The sequence below is a fragment of the Macaca mulatta genome, chromosome 15 (genome assembly GCF_049350105.2).
Source record: "Macaca mulatta isolate MMU2019108-1 chromosome 15, T2T-MMU8v2.0, whole genome shotgun sequence".
In the NCBI taxonomy this organism is placed as follows: domain Eukaryota; kingdom Metazoa; phylum Chordata; class Mammalia; order Primates; family Cercopithecidae; genus Macaca; species Macaca mulatta.
This window is the reverse complement of record NC_133420.1, coordinates 2,226,371-2,250,894: the sequence shown is the minus strand read 5'-3', so window position 1 is coordinate 2,250,894 and position 24,524 is coordinate 2,226,371. Positions and strand designations below refer to the sequence as shown.

At 44.9% G+C, this 24,524-nt stretch overlaps 1 protein-coding gene and 1 long non-coding RNA gene across 2 annotated transcripts in view; one reads left to right on the top strand and one right to left on the bottom strand.

Annotated features, from left to right (window-relative positions):
- LOC144334883 (uncharacterized) overlaps positions 1 to 24,524 on the bottom strand; it is a 210,180-nt gene that overhangs the window by 172,144 nt on the left and 13,512 nt on the right. The window contains exon 2 of the mRNA XM_077966728.1: positions 22,364 to 22,652. Coding sequence (XP_077822854.1) covers positions 22,364 to 22,652 — 289 coding nt within the window. The remainder of the gene's footprint in view (positions 1 to 22,363; positions 22,653 to 24,524) is intronic.
- Positions 1,284 to 19,032, top strand: LOC144334908 (uncharacterized). The gene is made up of 2 exons (XR_013405163.1): positions 1,284 to 1,407; positions 17,025 to 19,032. It is a non-coding gene; the product is annotated as an uncharacterized LOC144334908 (long non-coding RNA).

The window sequence follows — 24,524 nt, the reverse complement described above, 5'->3', positions numbered from 1 at the left end:
ACGTGTATGCACGTGCACACGTGCATGCACATGTACACGTGTGTGCATGAGCGCACATGCATGCACACACACGCACATACATGCATACACACGCATATGCACATACACGTACACTCATATACACACATACATATACACACGTACACATGCACACACATACATGCATATACACGTGCACATGGACACGTGGACACGCACATACACACGCATACACACATGCACACACATGCATGCGTACATGCATACGTAAGTATCATCTCAGGTACGTGGATTCAAAATTCTGATGCAAACGAATAATTACAAAACAGGGTAGGGTGTCAACAAGTGAGAATTGAGATGAAAGTTCTGATATGTTCCAGAGACAATACGGGAGGTCGTCACATCACATAAATATCTTACCCATTTTAAACGTGACAATTCCTGCCAACATCGGCCTGGATTAAGATGATTTCATTGACATAAGGAACAGAAAATATAATATTTATTCTAATGAGATTCTGTAATCATTACATTATTTTCACAATTATAAGTAATCACTAAATAACTTCCTCCCAAGGGTCTAAAAATAAAAATAAGATAACAAAAGAAGGTCACAGTGCTGACAGCTTTATCATGCAAATCACAACTGTGAAAATTAAGCACGTTTTTGAGACTATGCCCTCCTCAAATATCCTTCCTGGAATTTTGTACCAGTAATGGCTGGTAATTCATTGTTATACCAGCTGGAAAGTATATCATTTGGGGTATGTGAAGTAAACATGTAAAGAGAAATGACCACACACACCTGAAACCAGGCCTCATTTCACAACTGTTTCCTACTTTCGATTTGCTTAGTTTACTTCATGAGGTATCTCGAGGAGAGAAAGCAGAGCTGGGATCTGCCCTGAGGCTGCTTCGGGAAGAGCTGGGTGGGCACCAAGACCCTCAGACCGAGGGCTGAGCTGCGTGGCTATGACCCCATCACTGCAGCTCCCCAAGCGTGTGTCCCTGTGTGTCACGCAAACCCCTGCCACACAGGGGACACACGCCACACGCCTGACACAGGCTCAGCACACAGGGAGCTGCAGGGGCCTTTGAAAACAGTATGCTGAGAATAGATAGGGCTCAAGGACAGTATCTCCAATTGAACTTTTAATGAACTCCCGTAGGCGCCAAGAAGGCGGGCAGATAAGGAAGAGCATAGAAACAAAGAACTGAGTAGAAGGTTACATCTGGGAAAAGAAAGTTTGTTTTGCATTGCATTCTTTCTGCTGACGTGGGGTTTATGGAGTATAAATAAAGTGAGGCGGAGGCTCTGAGCGCGGCCGCCATGTTCTCTGTGTGTCTTTGTCTTTTGTGTGTTCTTTCATTCTCCACCACCCCCGGCACGGACCCCAACAAGTGGCGCAGCGAGCAGGGTCAGCACGGGTGAGTAGGGGAGAACAAGAAGGGGAACCCCCTAGGGGCGGGTAAGGCCCGGATATTGTTAAGGGGAACCTTCTTAAGCTTTCATTATGGGGAATTCCATCTCTCTGGCCTCAGAATATTTACGGCTGTTTCAAGGACTGTTGCTGTCTATAGCAGTAAAAGTGAAAGAAAAAGACTTTGAAGTGATTGTTTGCCCATGTTGAACAACATTGTTACTGGTTTCAGTATCAGACTAAAGTGCAGCTGAATCGCAGAGAATGGTTACAGGTAGTAAAAACTCTGCTTAGAGCTCTCCAGTTAGGGGATATTATGCCTCTAAAATTGTGGACCTTGTGTGACTCTATCACTCAGACATTAGAGTTACTTGAGACTGATTCAGAGTGTGGTAATGTAGCCACAGGAGGAAAGATATCTGAGGATTTGGAAAAAATAAAAATAAAATAAATCTGAAATGGAGCCCATTTGTGCCAGGATAACAGAGGATGGGGGGGATAGCAAAAGGGGGAGAAGAGAAAAAGCCAGCTCTTCCTTCTTCTAAGGGAAATTCTGACATGCAGTGTATTATGGAAATGCTTCAACAAATATTACAGATATATTCTTCTAATTCACCTTTGCGAGCTTTCCCTGTTTCTTTTCATTCTGCCCTGTTAAAAGAGGATTTTCCAGTGCCTCCAACCCCCCAGCTTCCTTATCTTTACCTTTGTTTGGCAAAGTTGAAGCCCTGTTCACATCAGACATACTTTAAATTTATACTAAACACCTGTTTAATATGTTAAAACCAGTGTATATGTATATCTTATTGTTTGTTAAAATATTATGAGTATTTCAATAGTCAATAAATAAACACATTAATATTAACTATTAATATTAATATAGTATTAATAACCCCAGCTAGGAAATTGTTATGTTATAGGGGTGCATAGGTTCCACCAATTTACACTCCAAACAGAAGTTGAATATTCGAGCTGCTTAATACATTAACTACCTCTTGATATTTTCTGTGTTTTTAAATTTTAACCATTGTATTGTGTATGTAATGATTCTCAATTTGGTATTAATATACATATTTCCTAGTGAGTAATGATGTTAGACATATAGGTTTATTGTCATTTCTTTGTTCTGCTACTTTTGGTTGGGTTATTTGCCTTTTCTTATTAATATGTTGAGATTCTTTATATTTGGGGATATGACTATTATTATATATTATATATACTTTTAATTAAAAAAAAAATTTTAAGGAGCTGGATCTGTTTCCAATTATTTGTGCTTCTTTTGCTCCTAATGCTCAGTTTTCAAATGGTGGCAATAATGTCCAATTTAATGCCTTACAAATTAAATTTTTAAAAAGAAATGAAAGCTGCCATTTCTAACTATGGACCTCAATCTCCTTTTATCCTTGGTCTTCTTGATATTTTTCATCAGAAAATTTGATAATTCCTATAGACTGGAAGACTTTGGGGAAGGCTTTTCTTGATCGTTCTCAGTGGTTACAATTGCACAGCTGGTAAATGAACAAGGCACATGTATAGGCTAGAAAAAATGTTATGTGTGATCCCCCTGGACCCACTGAGGAACAACTCACAGGCACGGACCAATATGCTACTCTTAATGCTCAGGCTGGTTTAGATGATGTTGCCTTTACTCAAATCAAGACTTTGTTTTTAAGGGCCTGAAATAAGGTAGAGATAACAGGAAAATGTTCCCTTTCCTCTGTGAAGATTTTACAGGGCACAAATGAACTATATTCAGATTTCGTAGCCCGTCTTCAGGATGCTGTCTTCAAAATTGTGGGTGCTGGCCTTGCTTCAAAAATTGTGTTATAAACATTGTCTTTTAAAAATGCTTATGCTGACTGTTAAAAATTGTTAAAATCGTTAAAGGCCAATGGGGCCAATTTAGATAAATATATTAAAACTTGTGTTAGTGTTGGAGGGGCTATTTATGATGCTCAATTATTTGCTGGAGCTTTGTCTAAAGCCTTAAAAGGAATTAACAGACAAGGTGTTTGTTTGCAGTGTGGTAAACCTAGACATTTCAAAAAAAAGAATGTCATAAAAATTGAACACTTTTATCCCTCAAGGCAGAAAGCTGCCTTCAGAGGTGTACAAATATTGTGGTAAAGGTCGACATTGGACAAATAAATGTCGTTCCAAAACTGATAAAAGTGGAAATTTACTGTCTCCTCTCCTGGGAAACGGGAGCTGGGGCCCACAGGCTTGGGGCCCCAACAATTACAATAGAAGTCTACTACAATATTCAGTGAGCAATGGCCTACAACATTAAGGAATAAATTCAAGTCCTCCTTAAGGATCCCACACCTTACCCCAGTTTCTCAGCTTTATGCGGCAACTAAGCAGAGCGCCGCTGCTGACTTAGCTATTACTCAGCCTTATACTTTGTCTCCTAATAGAGGAGTATATAAATTAGCTATTAGAGTGTGTGGCCCTTTGCCAAAAGGACATGATATTACTAATAAAATGTTTATTTTGGTACAAGTTTCACAATTTATACGCCTAGAGGCAGGGGAACGTATTCTCAATAGAGAGGGTTTCGTAGCACAGAAAAAACTGTTTTTTGGGAAACTTTAGTTTCTAATCAAAAGCCTTTATGTTCATTGCACATTAATGGGATAGTTTTAAAAGAGTTAATTGATACGGGGGTGAATATGTCTATTATTTGTTTAAATTAGTGGCCTATACAATGGGAAAAAAGACAAGTTTCAGTTATACTCACTGGCTTGGGTGCTGCTTCTGTGATTTATCAAGACATAGAACCTTTAACCTGTGTCGGTCCTAAAGGTCAACAAGGTCAAGTGTTTTTTTTAATTTTTATATTGTTCCTATCAATATTAATTTTTGGGAACAAGATCTTTCACAACAATTTGCTGCTTTTTTAAACATTCCTCATATTTCCTCAGCTGCCAAAAATAAGATGTTCAAAATGGGCTACAATCCTTTAAACTCATAGCCACCACTCCTATTTAGGTGAAACAGTGACTATTATTTAAAGAAATACTTAGGACTCTAAAAGAGTAAGTCAAAAAACAAATGGCCGAGAGGAATATAAAGCCACGTATTTCTGCATGGAATTCCTGTCTTTGTCTTGTCTTAAAATTATAAATGTTTACATTAAACCTAGGGAAAGTTTACAGCCTGGTCTTCCTAATCCTGCCCTTATCCCACAAAGTTAAAACCAGAGAAAAGCAGCAAGATGCTTTTGTATCATTACAAACTCAGCTTTCTTTCTACTCACTTAATATTGCCACAGAAAAAATTTAACTGGATTTTCTTATCAATATTTAGGTTATACCTTGGGGGCACAAAATATTCGACCCCAAAAAATTCAAATTCGACGTGATCATTTAAAAACATTAAATGATTTTCAAAAGCTTCTAGGAGACATTAATTGGATGCGTCCTGTTTTAGGAATACCAACATATCAGTTATAACATCTTTTTTCTATTCTAGAAGGAGACAGTCACTTGGACAACTCACGGCATTTAACTCCTTTGGCTTTACAGGAACTCCAGCCTGTTGAAGAGCAACTTCAAAAGGCCCTTCCTTTTGTTTATTTCATACTTTACCTTCTCCCACAGGAATGATTCATCAAACTAGTCGACCACTAAAATGGATCTTTTTGTCCAATAAAATATCTAAACGCTTGGCTACTTATATCGATCGTTTAGCTGAACTGATCATCAAAGGACGGCATCACTGTCGACAACTTTGGGGAGGAGATCCTTCCTTAATTATCTCTCAATTCACTCATAGTCAGATCACTTATCTTCTTGCAACTTCTGATTCTTGGCAAGAAGCTTCATCAATCTTGAGTTACAGTTTATCCTTATCCCTCGGTGCAATAGGGAGAATTGTTTGCTATTCTCATGGTCTTACTTGATTTCCCTACTACTGGTTGTAACATTGTTAGTGATTCTCAATACGCCGTTTATGTTACTTCTTATATTTCTCAGGCCACTTTACCTCTTTGTACTACTTCTTCTCTTCAGAAATTCTTTTCTTTGTTATCCTTTACTTTGAGCCAACGTCGAGCTCCTTTATTCATCACTCATCTTCGTTCTCATTCTCAACTTTCTGGACCATTAGTTCATGGTAATACTCAGATTGATTTGCTTTTAATCGGCCACCTACATGCTGCAGAACAAAAATATACTCTACATCACACTAATAGTTCTGGCCTTCAACGATGGTTTCATTTAACTCATAAACAAGCTCGTTCTCTTATTCGAGCTTGTCCTTCCTGTGCTCCTTTGAGCATTCCATCCTTCCATCCTGGGGTTAATCCACGAGGTGTCCCTTCTTTTAGACGATTAAAGTATGTTCATCATACCATTGATACCTTTTCTCATTTCTGTTATTACTCATCTCTTAGCTTATTTCGCCATCATGGGCATTCCTCATACTTAAAACTAATAATGCCCCTGCCTATGTCTCTCGTAAATTACAAGTTTTCTTACAGCAATACAATATTCAACATATCACCGGTATCCTGGGCAACAGTCAAGGTCAAGCCATCATTGAGCGCACAAATTTAACTTTAAAAACTTAACTATTAAAACAAAACAAAAAGGGGGAAATGAGCCCCCCAGAAACCAGATTTTGAAACCAGATTTTGAAGGTTCTTTTTACCTTAATTTTTTTGAATCAATGGAGACAATTGCAAGACTCTGCTGTCGTAACCCATCTTTCCTCAACTCCCTCGGTGATAGTCCCTGCTGACAGTTTAAAGGTTTGGTATCCTAATGAAGAAGGTAAGCATGTTCAAGGGCAAGTTCTAAAACAGGGACGGGGCTATGCTCTTGTCCTTACAGGGAGTGGACCTGAGTGGTTTCCTACAAGATGATTGAAACCCTGTTGAAAAGAAAACTGGATTCAGCATGCATTTCTTCCTTTGTTAGATGTGCCTCGGCGGGAGACTTATTTCTCTTAGTGAGGCTTTGTATGAATATTGGACTTATATTCCCTTTCCACCCTTGTATCAGGGAGTCGCCTGAGAGGAGGCGGAAATTAAGGTTTTCACCAATAACATTACTTGGATGCCATCCCCCATATGGACAAGGACAACATAGAACGTTAAACAGCAATTATAATCAGCACATACCAATTTGGAGTGGAAGGACTTCCAATATGTATGGGAAATAGTCCTCATTGTCTCCGAAAATTGCATGAAGCTTGGGCTGTTCGTTATAGTCATGTGGCTGCTAATACTGTTATTATTGTAGCTAGAAGTTTTTAATATAATCATACTGTATATAGTAATGAAACTATTCCTAGTTCTTTACTTTTTGGTCCTATTCTAGAGGTTTCTCCTAATATTGAGGTGCTGGAGTGACAATAATGTCGGGGAACTAAACCCCGGATTTTATTAGAATACAACGGGATGCAAATAACTGATTGAAGTGTGCACGGTGATTTTCAAACAAAATTTAGTCACATACCTTTGAAATGACACTGGGTAAATAAAAGTATTGCTGCTAACAGTAATGAAACCTTGGTATGGCGTGAAGGAGGCCTGAAGTACAGAGTTATTTTTGGAAGTTGTTAGTTGCAGGCGATGCCATTAGCACTTTTGTGGGGAATATGCCCCTTTATCTTTCTAACCCGAATAACTCCTTTCATATTCAGTTATATCGGAATACCTCCTGATATATTATTGCTTGTGTCCGTAAGCCCCACCTATTATTAGCAGGAAATTTGACATGGGATAATCTTACGGGGACTGTTAATTGTACAGATATGTGTACATTTTTGTCTTGCCTCAATCATTCCTGGTGGCACAATTTTACTGAGGATATTTATATCCTCAGGGCTCGTAAGGAAATTTGGCTACCTGTTAACCTTACGCGACCATGGGGGGCATCACCTCTTGAGACTTATATTTGGACTTCTCTCCAGTGAACCCTCCGTGCCCTTGGACTTATAATTGCCTCGGTGATGAGCCTTGTCGCCATCGTCTCCACTGCAGCCATAGCAGGATTCGCTCTTCGTCAAAGCATACAAAATGCTGAATTTATGCAGCAATGGCACGAACAATCTCACCGGTTATGGCTTCAACAACGAAACATTGATTCTCAACTTGCTGAAAGATTGGACAACATGGAGCAAGCATTGACATGGCTTGGAGATCAGCTCACTGTACTCAGTACTCGGATGACATTACAATGTGATTGGAACTCCACTCAATTTTGTGTAACGCCTGTGCCTTTTAACATCTCTCAAAATTGGACTGTAATCCGAAAATTATTAGTAGGCCATAAAAATATTAGTTTGGACATCCAGGAGCTCACTCAGAACATTTCCGAAGCATTTCGACAACAATTACATGTGTTGTCCGGAACTGTAACCCTTCAGGAGCTGGGTCAGCGCCTTGCTTTAACCCATGGACCCAGATGAAGATATGGACTTCTACAATCTCTGGAAGTATATTGCTTTGGGCACTTGGATTGGGTCTACTTCTTTTGGTGATTCGATGCTCCCTCCATCGCCTCCAAAAACAAAAGAAAACACAAGAACAAATATGGGCTACCTTTTTAGGATTGAGGCAAAACAAAAAAAAAAGGGGGGGAAATGCAGGGGCCTTTGAAAACAGTATGCTGAGAATAGATAGGGCTCAAGGACAGTATCTCCAATTGAACTTTTAATGAACTCCCGTAGGCGCCAAGAAGGCGGGCAGATAAGAAAGAGCATAGAAACAAAGAACTGAGTAGAAGGTTACATCTGGGAAAAGAAAGTTTGTTTTGCATTGCATTCTTTCTGCTGACGTGGGGTTTATGGAGTATAAATAAAGTGAGGCGGAGGCTCTGAGCGCGGCCGCCATGTTCTCTGTGTGTCTTTGTCTTTTGTGTGTTCTTTCATTCTCCACCACCCCCGGCACGGACCCCAACAGGGAGTGATCAGTAAGTGGTGACTAGAGAGAAGTGACGGCCTTCAGCGTGGACGGAGAAAACAGGCCACAGACTCACAGAGGAAACGCCACAGATCCACAGACGGAGAAAACACCACAGATGCACGGACAGAGGAAACACCACAGACGCACGGAGGGAAGAAAAGCGCCACAGACGCATGAAGGGAGGAAAAGTGCCACAGACGCAGGGACGAAAGAAATGCCACTGACGCACGGATGGAAGAAACACCACAGACGCATGGATGGAGGAAACGTGCCACAGAGGCACACACGGAGAAAACAGGCCACAGATGCACGAACGGAGGAAACGCCACACATGCACGGACAGAGGAAACAGGGCAGAGACGCCCACACACCAGTGTGGAACGTCGGACAGGAACGTCCTGGCCATGCACTGTCCACTCCCCCTAGAGACTTCCCACCCCAGAGCACTCAGGATGGCTGTGGAGCGCCTGCCACGCACCCCAGAGGCGAAGCTGGGGAGCCAGAGATGAGCAGGTTCACGTCCATCAAATGCAGCTGCAATCCCTGTAATAACTGCAGGTCACTATTAAACAGAAGGGCACCTCACTTGGAATAAAAGCACTCTGCATAAAAGAACTAAAGATTGGCTGGAGACAGCTTAGAAACCGTCACCATTATTCTTGTTAGTGACAGTGAAGCTTCAAGAGTGGTCATTTTTCCTGTAGAAATCCCACAGAGGTGATTCCTGGAACTCATTTAGAATATTTCTTTCTCAGAAACCACACAACCAAGAACTTAATAGTGCCGTCTCTTGACCAGAAAGATTCAGATTTCTGATGAAACTAAACCCTGTCCAGCCTCCTGATTCTAGAAGATGCTATACAGAAAAGCTAACTCAAAGGGGTCTCATTTCTTTTGTCGTCCATGACACATATAAAAAAAAATTTTAAATATACAAAAAATGTAGGAATTGTACAGTGAATACCCATGTGTCTACCCCCTGGATCACAGATTAGATTTAAATGTAAAGTTCTAAAGGTTCCCAGCTAAGGAAACGTGCAGTGTAAGCCTCTACCTGGTTAGAACCAAGGGGAATGGAATGAGCTTTCCCCAGCCTTGCTGCTCAGCTGGGAGGAGCTGCCACAGCTCAGCCACCCCACCCCAGAGCACCCAGGATGGCTGTGGAGTTCCTGCCACCCACCCCAGACGTGAGGCTGGATAACCAATCGCGGTGTTAAGAATGAGCCAGCCTTTAGAGGCCATGTGGTCTATACTTGAATAGAAAATGTTCCAGGAAACTAAAGATTCCAATGCATGCACTGAATTCCTAACCATTTGAAACCCAGGCTCCTCATCTATATACAAAGAACAACACTCTCTCCTGGGAAAGCATTTCAGAAGCACGAAAAAGGATCCACATGAGAGCAGCTGAAAACTACAAGGCATCATGCAATTATAAACCTTTTTCTATATCTTTGTTTCAAGGAATGTCAGCATTCTAAATATTGCAGTTCATCCCACATCACCTTTCAGGAGCAAATCATAACGATCAAAACTATCAGCAGAATCACTACCAGCTCAGTCACCACGTGCTTCTTCTTCCCGCATGACAATTCCTGCAGAACGATGGGACCATCCCAGAATGGCTCCCTGCCATCATGTGCCCATTCTCCTTCCCCAGGGAGCTATTCCTGTACTCATGGGGCATGGGAAACCTGTATAACGTCACCAGAAAGTCCTTGTTTGACTTACACACTTCCCAGAAGGACTGATTTTATCCAGACTCCTAACTGTGTCAAACACTAAACCTGAAAAATCATCAAGAAACCAAAGAAATGTAAGGCCAGGTCCTGCCCCAGGTGCATGGCTACTAGGGGAGAAATAGAAAATGAGACATGAAAGGAAAGTTTTAAGATATTCAGACCATCACTGGATGATTCCAGGAACCCATTACAGATCATTGCTGTTCCTAATAACAGGAAAGAAATTCTAAAATCCCAACAGGCATGGTGAGTCCCTCACTTGCATGAAGTCAAAATAATAATCCATCACTCTCTTCAAAAGGACAAAAGAAAAACTCTACTTCCTCTTCATATTAATTTGTGTAAAGCAACTTAAGTGAGAAAATCTTAATGTCTGGACTGTGATATCAATAGCAAAATAATCCCAAGATTCCCAATTAAAAGATACAGATGGGCTGAATGAATTTAAAACAAGAAAAACTGACTATATGCTGCCTACAAAAAACTCAGTTCAGCCGCAAAGACACACATAGACTAAATGTGAAGGGATGGAAAAACACATTCCACATTAATGGAAATCAAAAGTGAGCAAGAGTAGCCATATTTATTTCAGATCAATCACAATTTAAGTCAAAAACTGTAAAAAGGAGACAAAAAGGTAATTATATAATAAAGAGATCAAAATAGCAAAAGGATATAACAATTACGAGTATATGTGCACCCAACAACAAAGCACTCAGATATATAAAGCAAATATTAGTAGATCTAAATAGAAAGAGAGGTCTGGCGCAGTGCCTCATGCCTACAATCCCAGCATTTTGGGAGGGATGTGGAGGCAGGTGGATCACCTGAGGTCAGGAGTTTAATACCAGTCTGGCCAACATGGTGAAACCTTCTCTCTACTAATACAAAAAATTAGCCCAGCATGGTGGCACATGCCTGTAATCCCAGCTACTTGGGAGGCTGAGGCAGGAGAATCACTTGAACTCAGGAGGTGGAGGTTGCAATGAGTTGAGATTGCACCTCTGCACTCCAGCCTAGGCAACAACAGCAAAACTCTGTCTCAAATAAATTTATATATACATAAATATACACACACACACACACATATATATACGTGTGCGTATATATATATATCTATCTATATATATATATATATATATGGAGAGAGAGAGAGACAGAGAGAGACAGGGAGACACCAACACAACAATAGTAGGAGCTTCAAAATCCCACTGTCAGCACTGGAGGTCATCTAGACAAAAAATAACAACAAAACATCAAATTTAAAGTCCAGTGTAGACCAAATGGACCTATCAGACATTTACAGAACATTTCATCCAACAGATACATAATGCACATTCTTCTCCTCAGCACATGGAACATTCTCTAGAATCCACCACATGTTAGGCTACAAAAGAATTCTCAATACATTTTTTCTAAAATTGAAATAACATCTAGGATACTCTCAGACTCTAACAGAATAAAGCTATAAATCAACAACAAGGAACAGACACTTCTCAAAAGAAGACATTTATGCAGCCAATAGAGACATGAAAAAATGCTCATAATATAGAATGAGACCACCACTTCTCCTGTTGTCTTTCCCAACTTTTCCCGTCTCCCCTTTTCCCTAGTTTATAAGACAGGAGAAGGGGGAGAAAACAAAAAGTTGGAAGGAAACAGAAGTAAGATAAATAGCTAGACGACCTTGGCACCACCACCTGGCCCTGGTGGTTAAAATAATAATAATAATATTAACCCCTGACCCAAACTACTAGTGTTATCTGTAAATTCCAGACATTGTCTGAGAAAGCACTGTAAAACGTTTTGTTCTGTTAGCTGATGCATGTAGCCTCCCATCATGTTTTGTCTGCGGCTAGTCCTGCTACAATAATCACTCGCCATCAGAGAAATGCAAATCAAAACCACAATGAGATACCATCTCACACCAGTTAGAATGGCGATCATTAAAAAGTCAGGAAACAACAAGTGCTGGAGAGGATGTGGAGAAATAGGAACACTTTTACACTGTTGGTGGGACTGTACACTAGTTCAACCATCGTGGAAAACAGTGTGGTCATTCCTCAAGGATCTAGTACTAGAAATACCATTTGACTCAGCCATCCCAATACTGGGTACATACCCAAAGGATTATAAATCATGCTGCTATAAAGACACATGTACATGTATGTTTATTGCGGCACTATTCACAACAGCAAAGACTTGGAACTAATCCAAATGTCCATCAATGACAGACTGGATTAAGAAAATGTGGCACATATACACCATGGTATACTATGCAGCCATAAAAAAGGATGAGTTCATGTCCTTTGTAGGGACATGGATGGAGCTGGAAACCATCATTCTCAGCAAACTATTGCAAGGACAGAAAACTAAACACCGCATGTTCTCACTCATAGGTGGGAAATGAACAGTGAGATCACTTGGACACAGGAAAGGAAACATCACACACTGGAGCCTGTTGTGGGGAGGGGGGAGGCGGGAGGAGGGAGGGATAGCATTAGGAGATATACCTAATGTAAATGATGAGTTAATGGGTGCAGCATACCAACTTGGCACGTGAATACACATGTAATAAACCTGCACATTGTGCACATGTACTCTAGAACACAAAGTTAATTAAAAAAAAAAAAAACAAAAACAAGGAGAACTTTCAAAACTGTATAAATACATAGAAATTACACAATATGCCCTTGAATAGCCAATGGGTCAATGAAGAAATGAAGAAGGAAATTTAAAAATTTCTTGAAATAAATGAAAACAGAAACACAACATATCAAAGTTTATGGTATACAGCAAAAGCAGTATTAAGAGGAAAGTTTATAACAATGAACTCCTACATTTAAAAAACAGATTTAAAATAAACAACCTAACAACGAACTGCAATGAGCTAGAAGAGCAAGAACAAATCAAATCCAAAAGTGGTAGAAGAAAAGAAATAACAAAGATCAAAGAGGAACTAAATAAACTTGAAACTAACAAATATAAAAATGAAGAAAAAAATATTGGTTTTTTGAAAAGATAAATAAAATAGACAAACCATTAGCTACACTAAGCAAACAAAAAGAAATCCCAAAGAAATAAAATTAGAAACAGAAAAGGAGAATGATAGTTGATACTACAGAAATACAAGGGATCATTACAGACTATTTTGAACAATTGTATGTCAACAGATTGGAAAATCTAGAAGAAATGGATAAATTCCCGGACACGTACAACCTACCAAGATGGAACCAAGAAGAAACGGAAATCCTGAAGAGACCAATAATGAGTAACACGTATGACTAAGTAATAATAAAAAGTCTCCCAACAAAGAAAACCCCAGAACTAGGTGACTTCGCAGCTGAACTCTACACATTTTTATTTCAATTCTTCTCAAACTATCCCAAAAGTATTGAAGAGGAGGGAATTCTGCCAAGTTCATTCTTCAAGACCAGCATTACCCTGATACCAAAATAAGGCAAGGACACAATAAAAAGAGAAAACTATAGGTCAATATTCCTGATGAACACAGATGCAAAAATCCTCAACAAAATACTAACAAACTGAATCCAACAGCAAATCAAAAAGATTATACACCATGATCAAGTGGGATTTATCCCACGATGCAAGGATTGCTCATCAAACACAAATCAATAATCATGCTACATCACATCAACAGAATTAAGGACAAAAACCATAATATCATTTCGATAGATACAGAAAAAGCATTTGATAAAATTCAACGCTGCTTCATGATAGAAAGTCTCAACAAACGAGGCACTGAAGGAAACATACCTCAACACAATAAAGGCCATATGTGACAAACCCACAGCTAACATAATGGGGAATGGGGAAACACTAAGAGCTTTTTCTCTGAGATCTGTAAAAGACAAGGACGCCCACTTGTGCCACTCCTATTCAACACAGCACTGAACGTCCTAGTCAAGAGCAGTCAGGCAAGAGAAAGAAATCAAGGGCACCCAAAGTGGAAAGGAGGCACTCTAATTATCTGTTTTCAGACAATGTGCTCTTATATATTAAAAAAAAAAAAAAGACTCCAGCAAAAATCTCTTTGAACTGATAAACAAATTCAGTAAAGTTACAGAATACAAAATCAACATATAAATATCAGTAGCATTTCTATAGACCAACAATGAGCCAGTGAAAAAAGAAATCAAGAAAGCAATCCCATTTAACTACAAAAATATAAAATAAAAATAAAAATACCTCAGAAGAAATCTAACCCAGAAGGTTAAAGATCTCTATGAGGAAAACGATATTCTACCCTCGGAAGGTAGAACAGTGGCTTCTAGAGACAGGAAAGGGCGGCGGGAAGGCAGAAAGGGAGAGGTTGTCTAATGGATACAAAATTACATCTAGATAGTAAAAATAAGGGTTAGTGTGCTATAGCCTTGTAGGGTGACTATAGTTTACAATTTATTGTATATTTTCAAGCAGCTAGAAGAGAGGATTTTAAATATTCCCAGCATTAAGAAATGACAAATGTTTGAGATGATGGACATGCTAATTACCCTGAGTTGCTAATTACACACGAAAAACATGTATTGAAATATCATACTGTATCCCATGGATATGTACTATAATGTGTCCATTAAAAATAATAATTGTTAAAAACCCAAGGGTCATTTCTCATGTGTCCTTTGTCAGTGTTGTGGTCCATTGGTGGAGACCTAGCCATTTGCAAGTAAGACTATAGTCACTTGAGCTGAAAGCAAATGAATCGTCACAAAAATTACCACTGGCACCGAGTCTTCTTTCCAGAATTTCCTGCCCACAGCACTGCCACAGTCACTGTGGGCAGGAAAGACACACTAGCACCCAAGTTTCAACCCCAGTAAAGTTGATGCTTTTATTTCTCTGGTTTGGAATAGGTGTGTGTTCATAATTTACGTTTACTCCAACTGTCCCCTTGCTTAAATAGCTTCTTAAGGATAACTTCCTCTTACTAAATCCCAACAGCTTCTGAGCATCCATTATATTCTCCAAAGTAAATAAAAAGAGAAAACGTGTTGAAACCCTGATAATGTTCACTTAAGAATCCAGCATGATGTACAGCTTGAAATGGCTACTCCACCTTGTTCCTTTACATGACTTTTAAAGTAGCCCCAGTTATTATACATAATTGAAGTCATAATTTCTGCAATACCATTAGGTCCACGAACGGTGGGGCCAGGGGACTTCAAAGTCTGTCTCCGATTTTTTTTTTTTTTAAAAAGGAAAGCTCATGAGAGTAGGTAATGAAAATAAATATTCACACAACTCGGAACAGGGGATGGTGAAACATAAAGCTCCAGCCTGGCACAGGTGTCCAGCCAGTGAGGGTGGGGACACAGACTCATACGGTCCCCACAATCCCTCAGAAATGCCACAGACAGGTGGGTGGCCTGAGACAGAGCCAGGCTCCGAATTCCGGGAGCTGTCTGGCTCATGTGCACCTCATGTGGTCCACACTGCACGAGGATGCCCAACGTCACCAGTCCCGGTGCAGAACACAAGAATGCCCCATGGCATGAGCCCCCGCTGCACAGCATAGCCCGAAGGTGCCAGCTCAGACTCCTACACACGCTGGTCACCAAGGCACTGCCCTCCAGGAAGGAGGACCCCAGAGGTCGTGGCAGGGTGAGGTTCTGCTCTTCATCATCCGCGAGCAGAGGGGAAAGTCCCAGCAGACATTTGGGGAGCCTCTACACGTGGTTCTGGGACTCTGAGTGGAGGTTCAAAGATGTCCCCAGGTACGCCAGACTCAAACCTAAAAAAGACCCATTCTTCCAGATATGCCCAGACTGGAACCTATATAGGCCATCCTTCCTAGCTTTTCTCTGGAAAAGCAGGCTTAAAAGAGTATCGACTAAAAGTGGCCACCAGGAAGACAGAAGTCCTATCTTTAAAAAAAGATTTTTTTTTTTTTTTAAAAGAGGTACTGAGGCTCTGACCCATCTGAGCACAGAGTACATGCTCGGCAGCCTCTGTCAGAGCAGAGCAAGTACACACATGCTCTCCATGCCCTGTGCTCCCAGCACCCGTGCTCCCCGCACCCATGCTTCACACGCCCATGCTCCCCACACCCGTTCTCCCCGCACCCGTCCTCTCCACGCCCATGCTCCCTACACCTATCTGTGCTCCCCATGCCTATGCTCCCTGCAGCCGTGCTCCCCGCACTGTGCTCCCTGCGCCCATGTCTGCTCCTCGAGCTCTCTTCCACTGGTTTCCTCTGTACATCCCTCTTGATAGTCACTGTCACCTCGAATCACCTGGCTAAATGGAGGTAAAGCAAAAGTCTAGAGTAGCACATTGGAGGACAGAGTGGAAGTGGCTATTTACCAAGCAGGGCTATGAGATGAGCGCATCTGATCCCCATTAATCCTGACGGTCAGTTGATTAGCCCTGTTCAACAGCTGGGGACACTGAGGTGTGGAAGGACGGGCTTGCTTACCCCAGACGATGCTGACAGTGTGGGCCCAGCCCAGTCCCACAGCCACCAGGAGGAGGCTCCTCACTGGGCAGGCGCGGAGGTGCAGCCCAGAGAACGCTTGGGACCCTGGCACAGACTCCTCAGGAAGGAAACAGAAAGGCCCACAGAGACTCAAGCAGCACAGAAGAAGGTCACCCACAAGTTAAAAATAGATGTTTGTGCTTTACCGTCCCAGAGTGCTAAAAATCCAACCCACTCACACGCACAGCCTGACGTGAGCCTGGCCTCCTGCAGCACTGGGCTAAGCGAGAGACGTACCTGCCTCTCTCCCGACAATAGCAGACTTGGCAGCTATTCTTCAATGTACTTGACACGCTTCCGTGAGGGATTAAGCGACACTCTGTCGACACTGGCTAAGTTTAATCCTGACACAGCCAACCATCTAGATCTGCAGTGAACAAACAACTTACTTTGGATGATTCTGCCACTAACAAAGACCCTGAATCTCCCACCAAAGCTTAGTGACACGACTTACCTTTCTGTTTTCATTTCAGGTACACTGGCCCACATGATCTAATTTACCTGCTGATAATGCCTTGGAAAGACCACCAGGGGGCCCCACACCATTTTCAGCTTTAGAGGGATGTGAATTTCCCTTTGATGAGAAAGGTGATGGGGAAATAAAACAAGGATCCAAAACAGATGCCTGTGTGTTTCCTGGGAGTGATAAAGTCAGGAACTGCCTCTGTGTGTCAGGCGAGGGAGTAACAGAGACAATGGCACCAACTCCTGAGACAGAGGACCTGATGCATGGTGCAGCTACCGCCTGTGGCCAAGGAAATTCCAGGGAATGTAGACCCCAGTTGTATGGTACAGCCACCATGTGCGACCACAGAAATTCCAGGAATGCAGACCCTCAGTCACATGGTACAGCCACTATCTGCAGCCACAGAAATTCCAGAGAACGCAGACCCTCAGACACATGGTACAGCCACTATCTATGGCCATGGAAATTCCAAGGAATGCAGACCCTCAGTCACATGGTACAGCCACCATATATGGCCACGGAAATTCCGAGGAATGCATACCCCAGTCGCATGGTGCAGCCACAGCCTGCAGCCACAGAAATTCTGGAGAACGCAGACCCCAGTCGCATGGTACAGCCACTACCTATGGCCATGGAAATTCCAGAGAACAGAGACCCTCATTCCCATGGTACAGCCACCACCTATGGCCACGGAAATTCAGGGGAACGCAGACCCTCAGTCACATGGTACAGCTACCACCTGTAGTCACAGAAATCCTGGGGAACACAGACTCCAGTCGCATGGTGCAGCTACCACCTATGGTCACAGAAATCCTGGGGAACACAGACTCCAGTCGCATGGTGCAGCCACCACCTGCAGTCACGGAAATTCCAGGGAATGCAGACCCCAGTCACATGGTACAGCCACCATCTATGGCCACGGAAATTCCAGGGAACATAGACACCAGTCGCATGGTGCAGCCACCACCTGTGGCCATGGAAATTCTGGGGAATGCAGGCCCCAGTCTCTAAAGTATGAACTTCACTGCAGTGAATGTGGAAGAGTTACTCTCTGTGCAGAGCTCAGTATCCAGAAGGGGAGATGGCCCCAGGAATGCCTTCCTCCTCTTCAGAGCTCAGGGCCTAGGGCTGACACCCTTGGGAGGGGTCCTTGTTCAGCAATTGTGCCTGGAGAGGGTCCCCCAACACTCACCGTGCACCTCCTAGGAGCGGAGGCTACAACAGGGAGCCAGAGACCAAGCTCTGCTCAGACAACAGTGAGCTGATGGCCTTCCACTCTAAGTTCAATAGGGACCCAGGGACCAAGCTCTGCTCAGACAACAGTGAGTTGATGGCCTTCCACTCTAAGTTCAACAGGGACCCAGGGACCAAGCTCTGCTCAGACAATAGTGAGCAGATGGCCTTCCACTCTAAGTTCAACAGGGACCCAGGGACAAAGTTCTGCTGAGACAACAGTGAACTGATGGCCTTCCACTCTAAGTTCCAACTGCATGGAATGTGTATTCCATGAATGCTTGTTAAATGAATGATTCATATAAGGTCATCTGCGCTGACCTTTGCTGGTCTGCTGACTGTGAGCTTCAGAGCATAGGCCTCATTCCTGGAGCAGCCAGCTCTTCCCAGAGCGACGGCCACTGCAGGGCAAAGCCCAGAGCTTGTCCTGCAGCAACACACTCAGGACCCTGCGCTGGGCACGCTGGGGGCCTCTCCAGCAGAAGATCCCCAGCCCTGACCTTGCAATACCAGTGAACCCCAGGGGAGTCCCAAGTGCTCAAAATCATGTAAATGTCCATTGTGATTTAACATATCAATTTTAGAAGAAAGGGCATATTGCCACCTCCCTCCTCAAATTAGGGACTATAAATCGATCCATCACCCTAACTGAGACTCTGCCTTAAATTCTGCTAAAACTACCATCCAAACACTCAAATTTACATTAGCGTTAAGGGAAAAAAAAAAACTAAAACAAACACCTGTAAGAAACGGTCAAGTAACCTGTGATACATCAACCCAAAGATTAAACATGAAAACAATGAAGTAGCAAGATATTAAAAGAATATAAACTCTATGTACATCATGGCCCAAGGTTCTAAAATTACACAGAGACAAAGACTGGAATGGAAGGGGGATATGTTTACAGATACATTTTTTATTTTTTAATTTTTAATATTACTTCTCTAATGTATGATTTGACTAACCAGATAATTCAGCAAAAAATAAAAAAATTAATTGTGCCTATAGATAAATATGTAAAGAATCCTTTTCTCTGATGCCGATGGAATTAGTTTGGGTCTGACCCACAGTCTTCAACCTTTTAATTAAGACACAAAAATCATCTTTCAAGCTGTTAGGAAAAAAAGAAGAAAAAGATTGAAAACCAGGAGCCCAGAAGAAAAGGACTCGCTATGTATCACAGCGTCTCTCCACGCCTCTCCACCCCGGACAGTGCTCCCTCTTTCCCCATTTTCATACCTACTGCACAAAACACTTAGTAAAGAACTATCTCAATTCATGAGTCACACAGCACAAAGGGCCAGTGTCGCTGCCAAACATACCCTGCAGCCCCAAAACGAAGAGGCAACTGGTTCCTTCCTTCCTCAGTGAAGGAAGAATGAGAGGCTGCTGGTTGTCATTTTAAATCTCACACCTCAATGTCTTAGCACTTTCCTGCTTTGTTGGTTTCCAGGGCTTATTAAAATTAACCACCCCACCCCCCCCCCCCGCGGATATTGAAGAAAGAAAGCAGGACGGTTGTGCAGGCTTCCAAGAGGCAGAGCCCTGCTTCCGCGGCCACCTCTGTCTTTCTACCCACAGCAGCCGGGTTTACCAATTAGTCTCCCTTAAAGAGCAGTTTATGCTCATCGCGAACAAATGGATGCAAATGCTTCTTTTGAGATGCAGCAAGTTTTGGGCCCTCAGCAGAAAGAAAGAAGAAAGAATGGAAAGAAAGAAAGAAAGAAAGAAAGAAAGAAAGAAAGAAAGAAAGAAAGAAAGAAAGAAAGAAAGAAAGAAAGAAAGAAAGAAAGAAAGAAAGAAAAGAAAAGAAAGAGAGAGAGAGAGAAAGAAAGAGAGAGAAAGAAAGAAAGAAAGAAAAAAGAAAAGAAAAGAAAGAAAGAAAGAAAGGAAGAAAGAAAGAAAGAAAGAAAGAAAGAAAGAAAGAAAGAAAGAAAGAAAGAAAAGAAAGAGAGAGAGAGAGAAAGAAAGAGAGAGAAAGAAAGAAAGAAAGAAAAAAGAAAAGAAAAGAAAAGAAAGAAAGAAAGAAAGAAAGAAAGAAAGAAAGAAAGAAAGAAAGAAAGAAAGAAAGAAAGAAAGAAAGAAAGAGAAAAAACAGGGCACTGGCACAACAGTCATAACCTCTGTGTGGCACACACACAGAAGGAAAGTTAAAGCCCTGGAGGCGGAGGCGTTCGGAAAGGGAAGGTGGAAGTAGGAAGGACGCCCACGGGATAGAGTGGTCAGAAACAGACCACCTCACCAAAGGGCGCCTTAGACGTTCCAGAGGACAAAATGCCCCTCTTTCCAGGGTAAACACCCATTTGCCAAACTCAGCCAGTGACGGTAAGCAGGAGTTTGCTTTTTTTTTTAAGGCGTCTGAGTAACGATGACAAGAGCAAGAAATGAGCTTAATAATGGGACTGACAGGGCCCTGGGCTGGTGACTCTGCTGATGTGCACAGCATCAAAACCCAGGTTCCTCAATGCGCTCCCTCTGCAGTTCAGGACAGCACTACAACTCACCCCATCAATCACTGCTTAAAAAATCAGTTCTAAAAAAAGACGACCCATTTGAAAGCAGCCGGAGGAGGAAGACAGAGAGTGTCTCACAGAATCCAACCGCTTGTAGCCTCGGAACCATAACAAGAATATGAAACTAGCGGGTCCAGTGTGAGGCAGAACAGAGACGCCGTCACGGCTCTCAGGAGGCTGAGCAGGAAGCGCATGGCTCAGGCCCTGCAACGCCCTAAGGGCGCCTGGAGCAGCCCACAGGCCTGTGTCCTTCGTGTGGGTTCACCTTCCTAGTTTCCTGGGTAAATTCAATGTACAGCATTTATTCGCCAAGAAAAGAACATTCAAATCAAACTACTGTCATAACTCTGAAGGGCTCTTAACACTCCAGTCCACACGTTCAAAAGCCCACAAATATCAGTGCTGCCACTGTGCAGGTAACAATGTTTTGGATGCATCATGCACGTAACCAGTAACGACGTTTTCATGTTTTCCGTAGCCATCTCATTCAGGATACTAAAATGATCTGTGACGACTTGATACTTAGTTATCTGTGATTTTCAGATAGATTTAACAAGGCTACCTGGCCAAGAAGGCCTCACCCTCCTGAACCTGGGCACCGGTGCCCCTACGTGCACCCGGGGCCTGGGGAGCGCAGTCTCCACCACCTCTCGCTCTTCAATGTTAAATGTCCTCCCGGAGCGCCTGCGTCGTGGGCCCAGGCTCGGCCCCTCCTGGAGAGCCCTTTCCACATTACAGGACAGGGGAAGCCCAGAGCCCGCGCTGCAGCGCCACTGACGTCCCGGAGTCCCCGATTCCTGCTCCTTCCCTTCCGCGGAGGCTGGCGGGGAGGGCCTGGGACCCATTTTAGTTTTCGGTTTTGTCACGAGCCGGAAGGCGACAGCACATGCGAGCGCAGGAAACCCTTTTTTAAAATCTTCCAACGGAAACGCGAGGGGCTGCCTGACTGCCTCGGAGACGCTAGGCGTGAACCCAGAGCACCCCTGCCGTTTCCCGCATTGCAGCAGCCGGGACCCCGCCCACGCCGCGGGGGGCCCGAGGCGACAGGAGGCCCGCCGAGATCCGGCCGTTTCTTCCTCCACAAGCTGGGGGGTGGCGTGGGGCGGAGTTGGGGGGCGGGGGCAACTTAAGAAGTGATCGCGCTGTACCCAGGATTCGGAGGGGAAGCCCGGCCCCATCCTACAGCTCAGAGGCAGAACGACCCCGGAAGGTGCTCCAGGCGACCCCCTCTACCAGGCTCAATTTAAAACATAAACCGGAGAGGGTGGAAAGCTCACTATTTTCCGAATGGAGGTTCCTATCGCCATGTTCCTTCCTCCTCCGCCCCACCCGGCATGGACCCCGGGGCTGCCTTGCCGGCTCCCGCCGCCCCGCAGGTACCCCTGCCGCTCCCGGGCACGGGCTTCTCCCCAGTTCTTCCCATCGCTTCCCCGCTCTTCTCCCCAGTTCTTCCCATCGCTTCCCCACCTTTCCCCGGGTCCTCCCATCGCTTCCCCCTCTTCTGCCCGGTTCCCCCATCCCCTTCGCCCTGTTCTCCCCTTCTCCCTCTTCTCCCCTTCTCCGTCCGTCCCTCCCTCGCCGCCCGGAGGGGGGCGCGCACCTTGAGCATGTCCCCCGCTGGTCACCACGCCGATGGCCTTGCCGGCCCCGGAGAAGTGCTCCAGGAACTTCCGCAAGGAGCCCTTGGGGGCCCGGGAGTCTTCCGCGTCCAAGGCGAGGAGGCCGAGGGCAGCCGCTAGTCCGGGTGCGCAGCAGGCAATGGAGACCCTGCCCGCGTGCGCCCGACTCGGAAACGCTGCCCCGCCCGCGCCCCCGCCCGGCCCTAGCGTCAAAGGGCCTTGACGGGCGGGGCCCAAGCGCACAGGAGGGGCTGCGGGGGTGGGGCGCGGCTAGGGGCAGGGGCAGGGGCAGGGAAAGGGGCAGAGAAAGGGGCAGGGGCTGGCCGGGGCCGGGTGTGGGCGGGAGGACCTACGCGGGGGTCGTCGTAGGTGGCTGCCGCGCTAGCGGTGGGTGAGGTCGCGGAGGCGGGGGTAACACCACAAGTGGGCGGAGTCCCTGGGGGTGGGGCCGCGTTGCCGGTGCGCTACCCTTGCGGGTGGGTTGGAGGACTCTGGTTGGGGCCTTTAGAGATGCCCGGAGCGCCACAGGTGGGGGCAGGGGCAGCGACCGGGGGAGGGGAGACCGCAAGGGGGCGGGGTCACATCGTTCGCTGGGCGGGTCAAGGCAGGGCGGAATAGAACGCCGGGAGCATCTCCCGGGGCGGGAGGGGGGGGGCAAGGGAGACCGTGAGTGGGCGCGAACGCCGGGGCCGGTGGAAACCCCGCACTTGCGGGGAGCGCCGATGGCGGGGCGGGGTGGAATTGGGGCGCGGAGACCCCACCTGGACGCGGAGGCTCGCGGCAGGCCCGGTAGATCCGGCTGTTGTCAGCGCCGAGCCCGGCCGCGCGCACAGCTTCTTGGTGGCGGCAGGATTCCTCCTGGGGCTGCGCTAGGAGCCTCTGCGCGCGGCTTCCTCGATCCCCGCCCCCACGTTTTCTCTGCAGCCTGAGGTCGGGAAGGACGCACGGAGAGTGGATCCTCCAGGTGGTGGGAAAAGCTGAGCGCGGCGAGCTTAGCTATGACGAAGCTGCGATTTCCCGGGTCCACGGGGTCTGTGGCGCTCCCGGGCCCCCAGCTCGTCCCGTAGGGAGAAGAATCCTTGGGGTGGGGGAGAGTATCGGGGCGCTACACTCAGAGACGCATGGGCGCGCGAAAGTCAGAGTGGGATAGGAGGAGGCGCAACGGGACTGACCTGGCGGGGAGGCGGGACGACGCTTCCTCCCTATGGACAGGCGCGCTGCTGTACGCTGTGCCGACCTCGGCTGACTTCACCGGCCAACTCCACGTGCTGAAATACGCACATCCAAAGCGCTGTGCCAGTTGCCCATCCACAGCTTAACAGCCTGGTGCCAGTTACCTGCGATGGGACAGGGAGCAGCCCCTACAAAAGCACGGGCTTATGGGATCCCGGTTCCTTCAGTGCTCACCCCACGAAGAAGGGCTCCCAAACGGCCCCACTCGAGGGCTTTCCGGAGGATGGTCCTGCGCAGTGGGTGTTTGTTGAACAGATAGGAAACAACAAAAGAGACTAAGAAGAGGTTTGTTCTATGAACCCGGGAAAGTGAAGCAATCGCAAAGGAGAGTCTCACCAAAGGGCAATCCTGGGGAAAAGATGGAGAGGCATGGATTTTTCTTGGATGTGTGCCTCATCCTGGGGCTCATCCCGCTGAGCATCAAATATTCATTGCAAAAGAGGAAAAAAAATATATGCTGCAGACAATGCTGGATAGTCTAATCTCTCCCTTGGCCAGAATTAACGGCGAAATTCCTAACCCCTCGTGGTCCTCAGAATCACCTGTCCTATGCACACCCCCATTAAACCACTGAAGTCCAGTTTCTGGGAGCTCAGCCAGGAAATGTGTAGTTTTAAACAAACCACCTAGGTTATCCTGATGAATGCAAAGTCAGAGAGCGCTGCTCTCATGCAGTGAACCTGAGCATTATTCTATTAATTAAAAGGGAGAGGCGAATCCTGGCTGTCTTAAGGTGGCAGTTGAGTGGCCTTTGCCTTCTGGCGGGCAGAAGAGGAGACCGAGGCTCTAAGCACCTGCACCCACAGCTGGGCTCAGGATCTGTGCTGGAGAATAGAAGGGCTAATTTAATTATTCATGCCTTTTTAGAGCATGTTACATGTGGAGAAGGTGGGCCACACTGAATTTTAT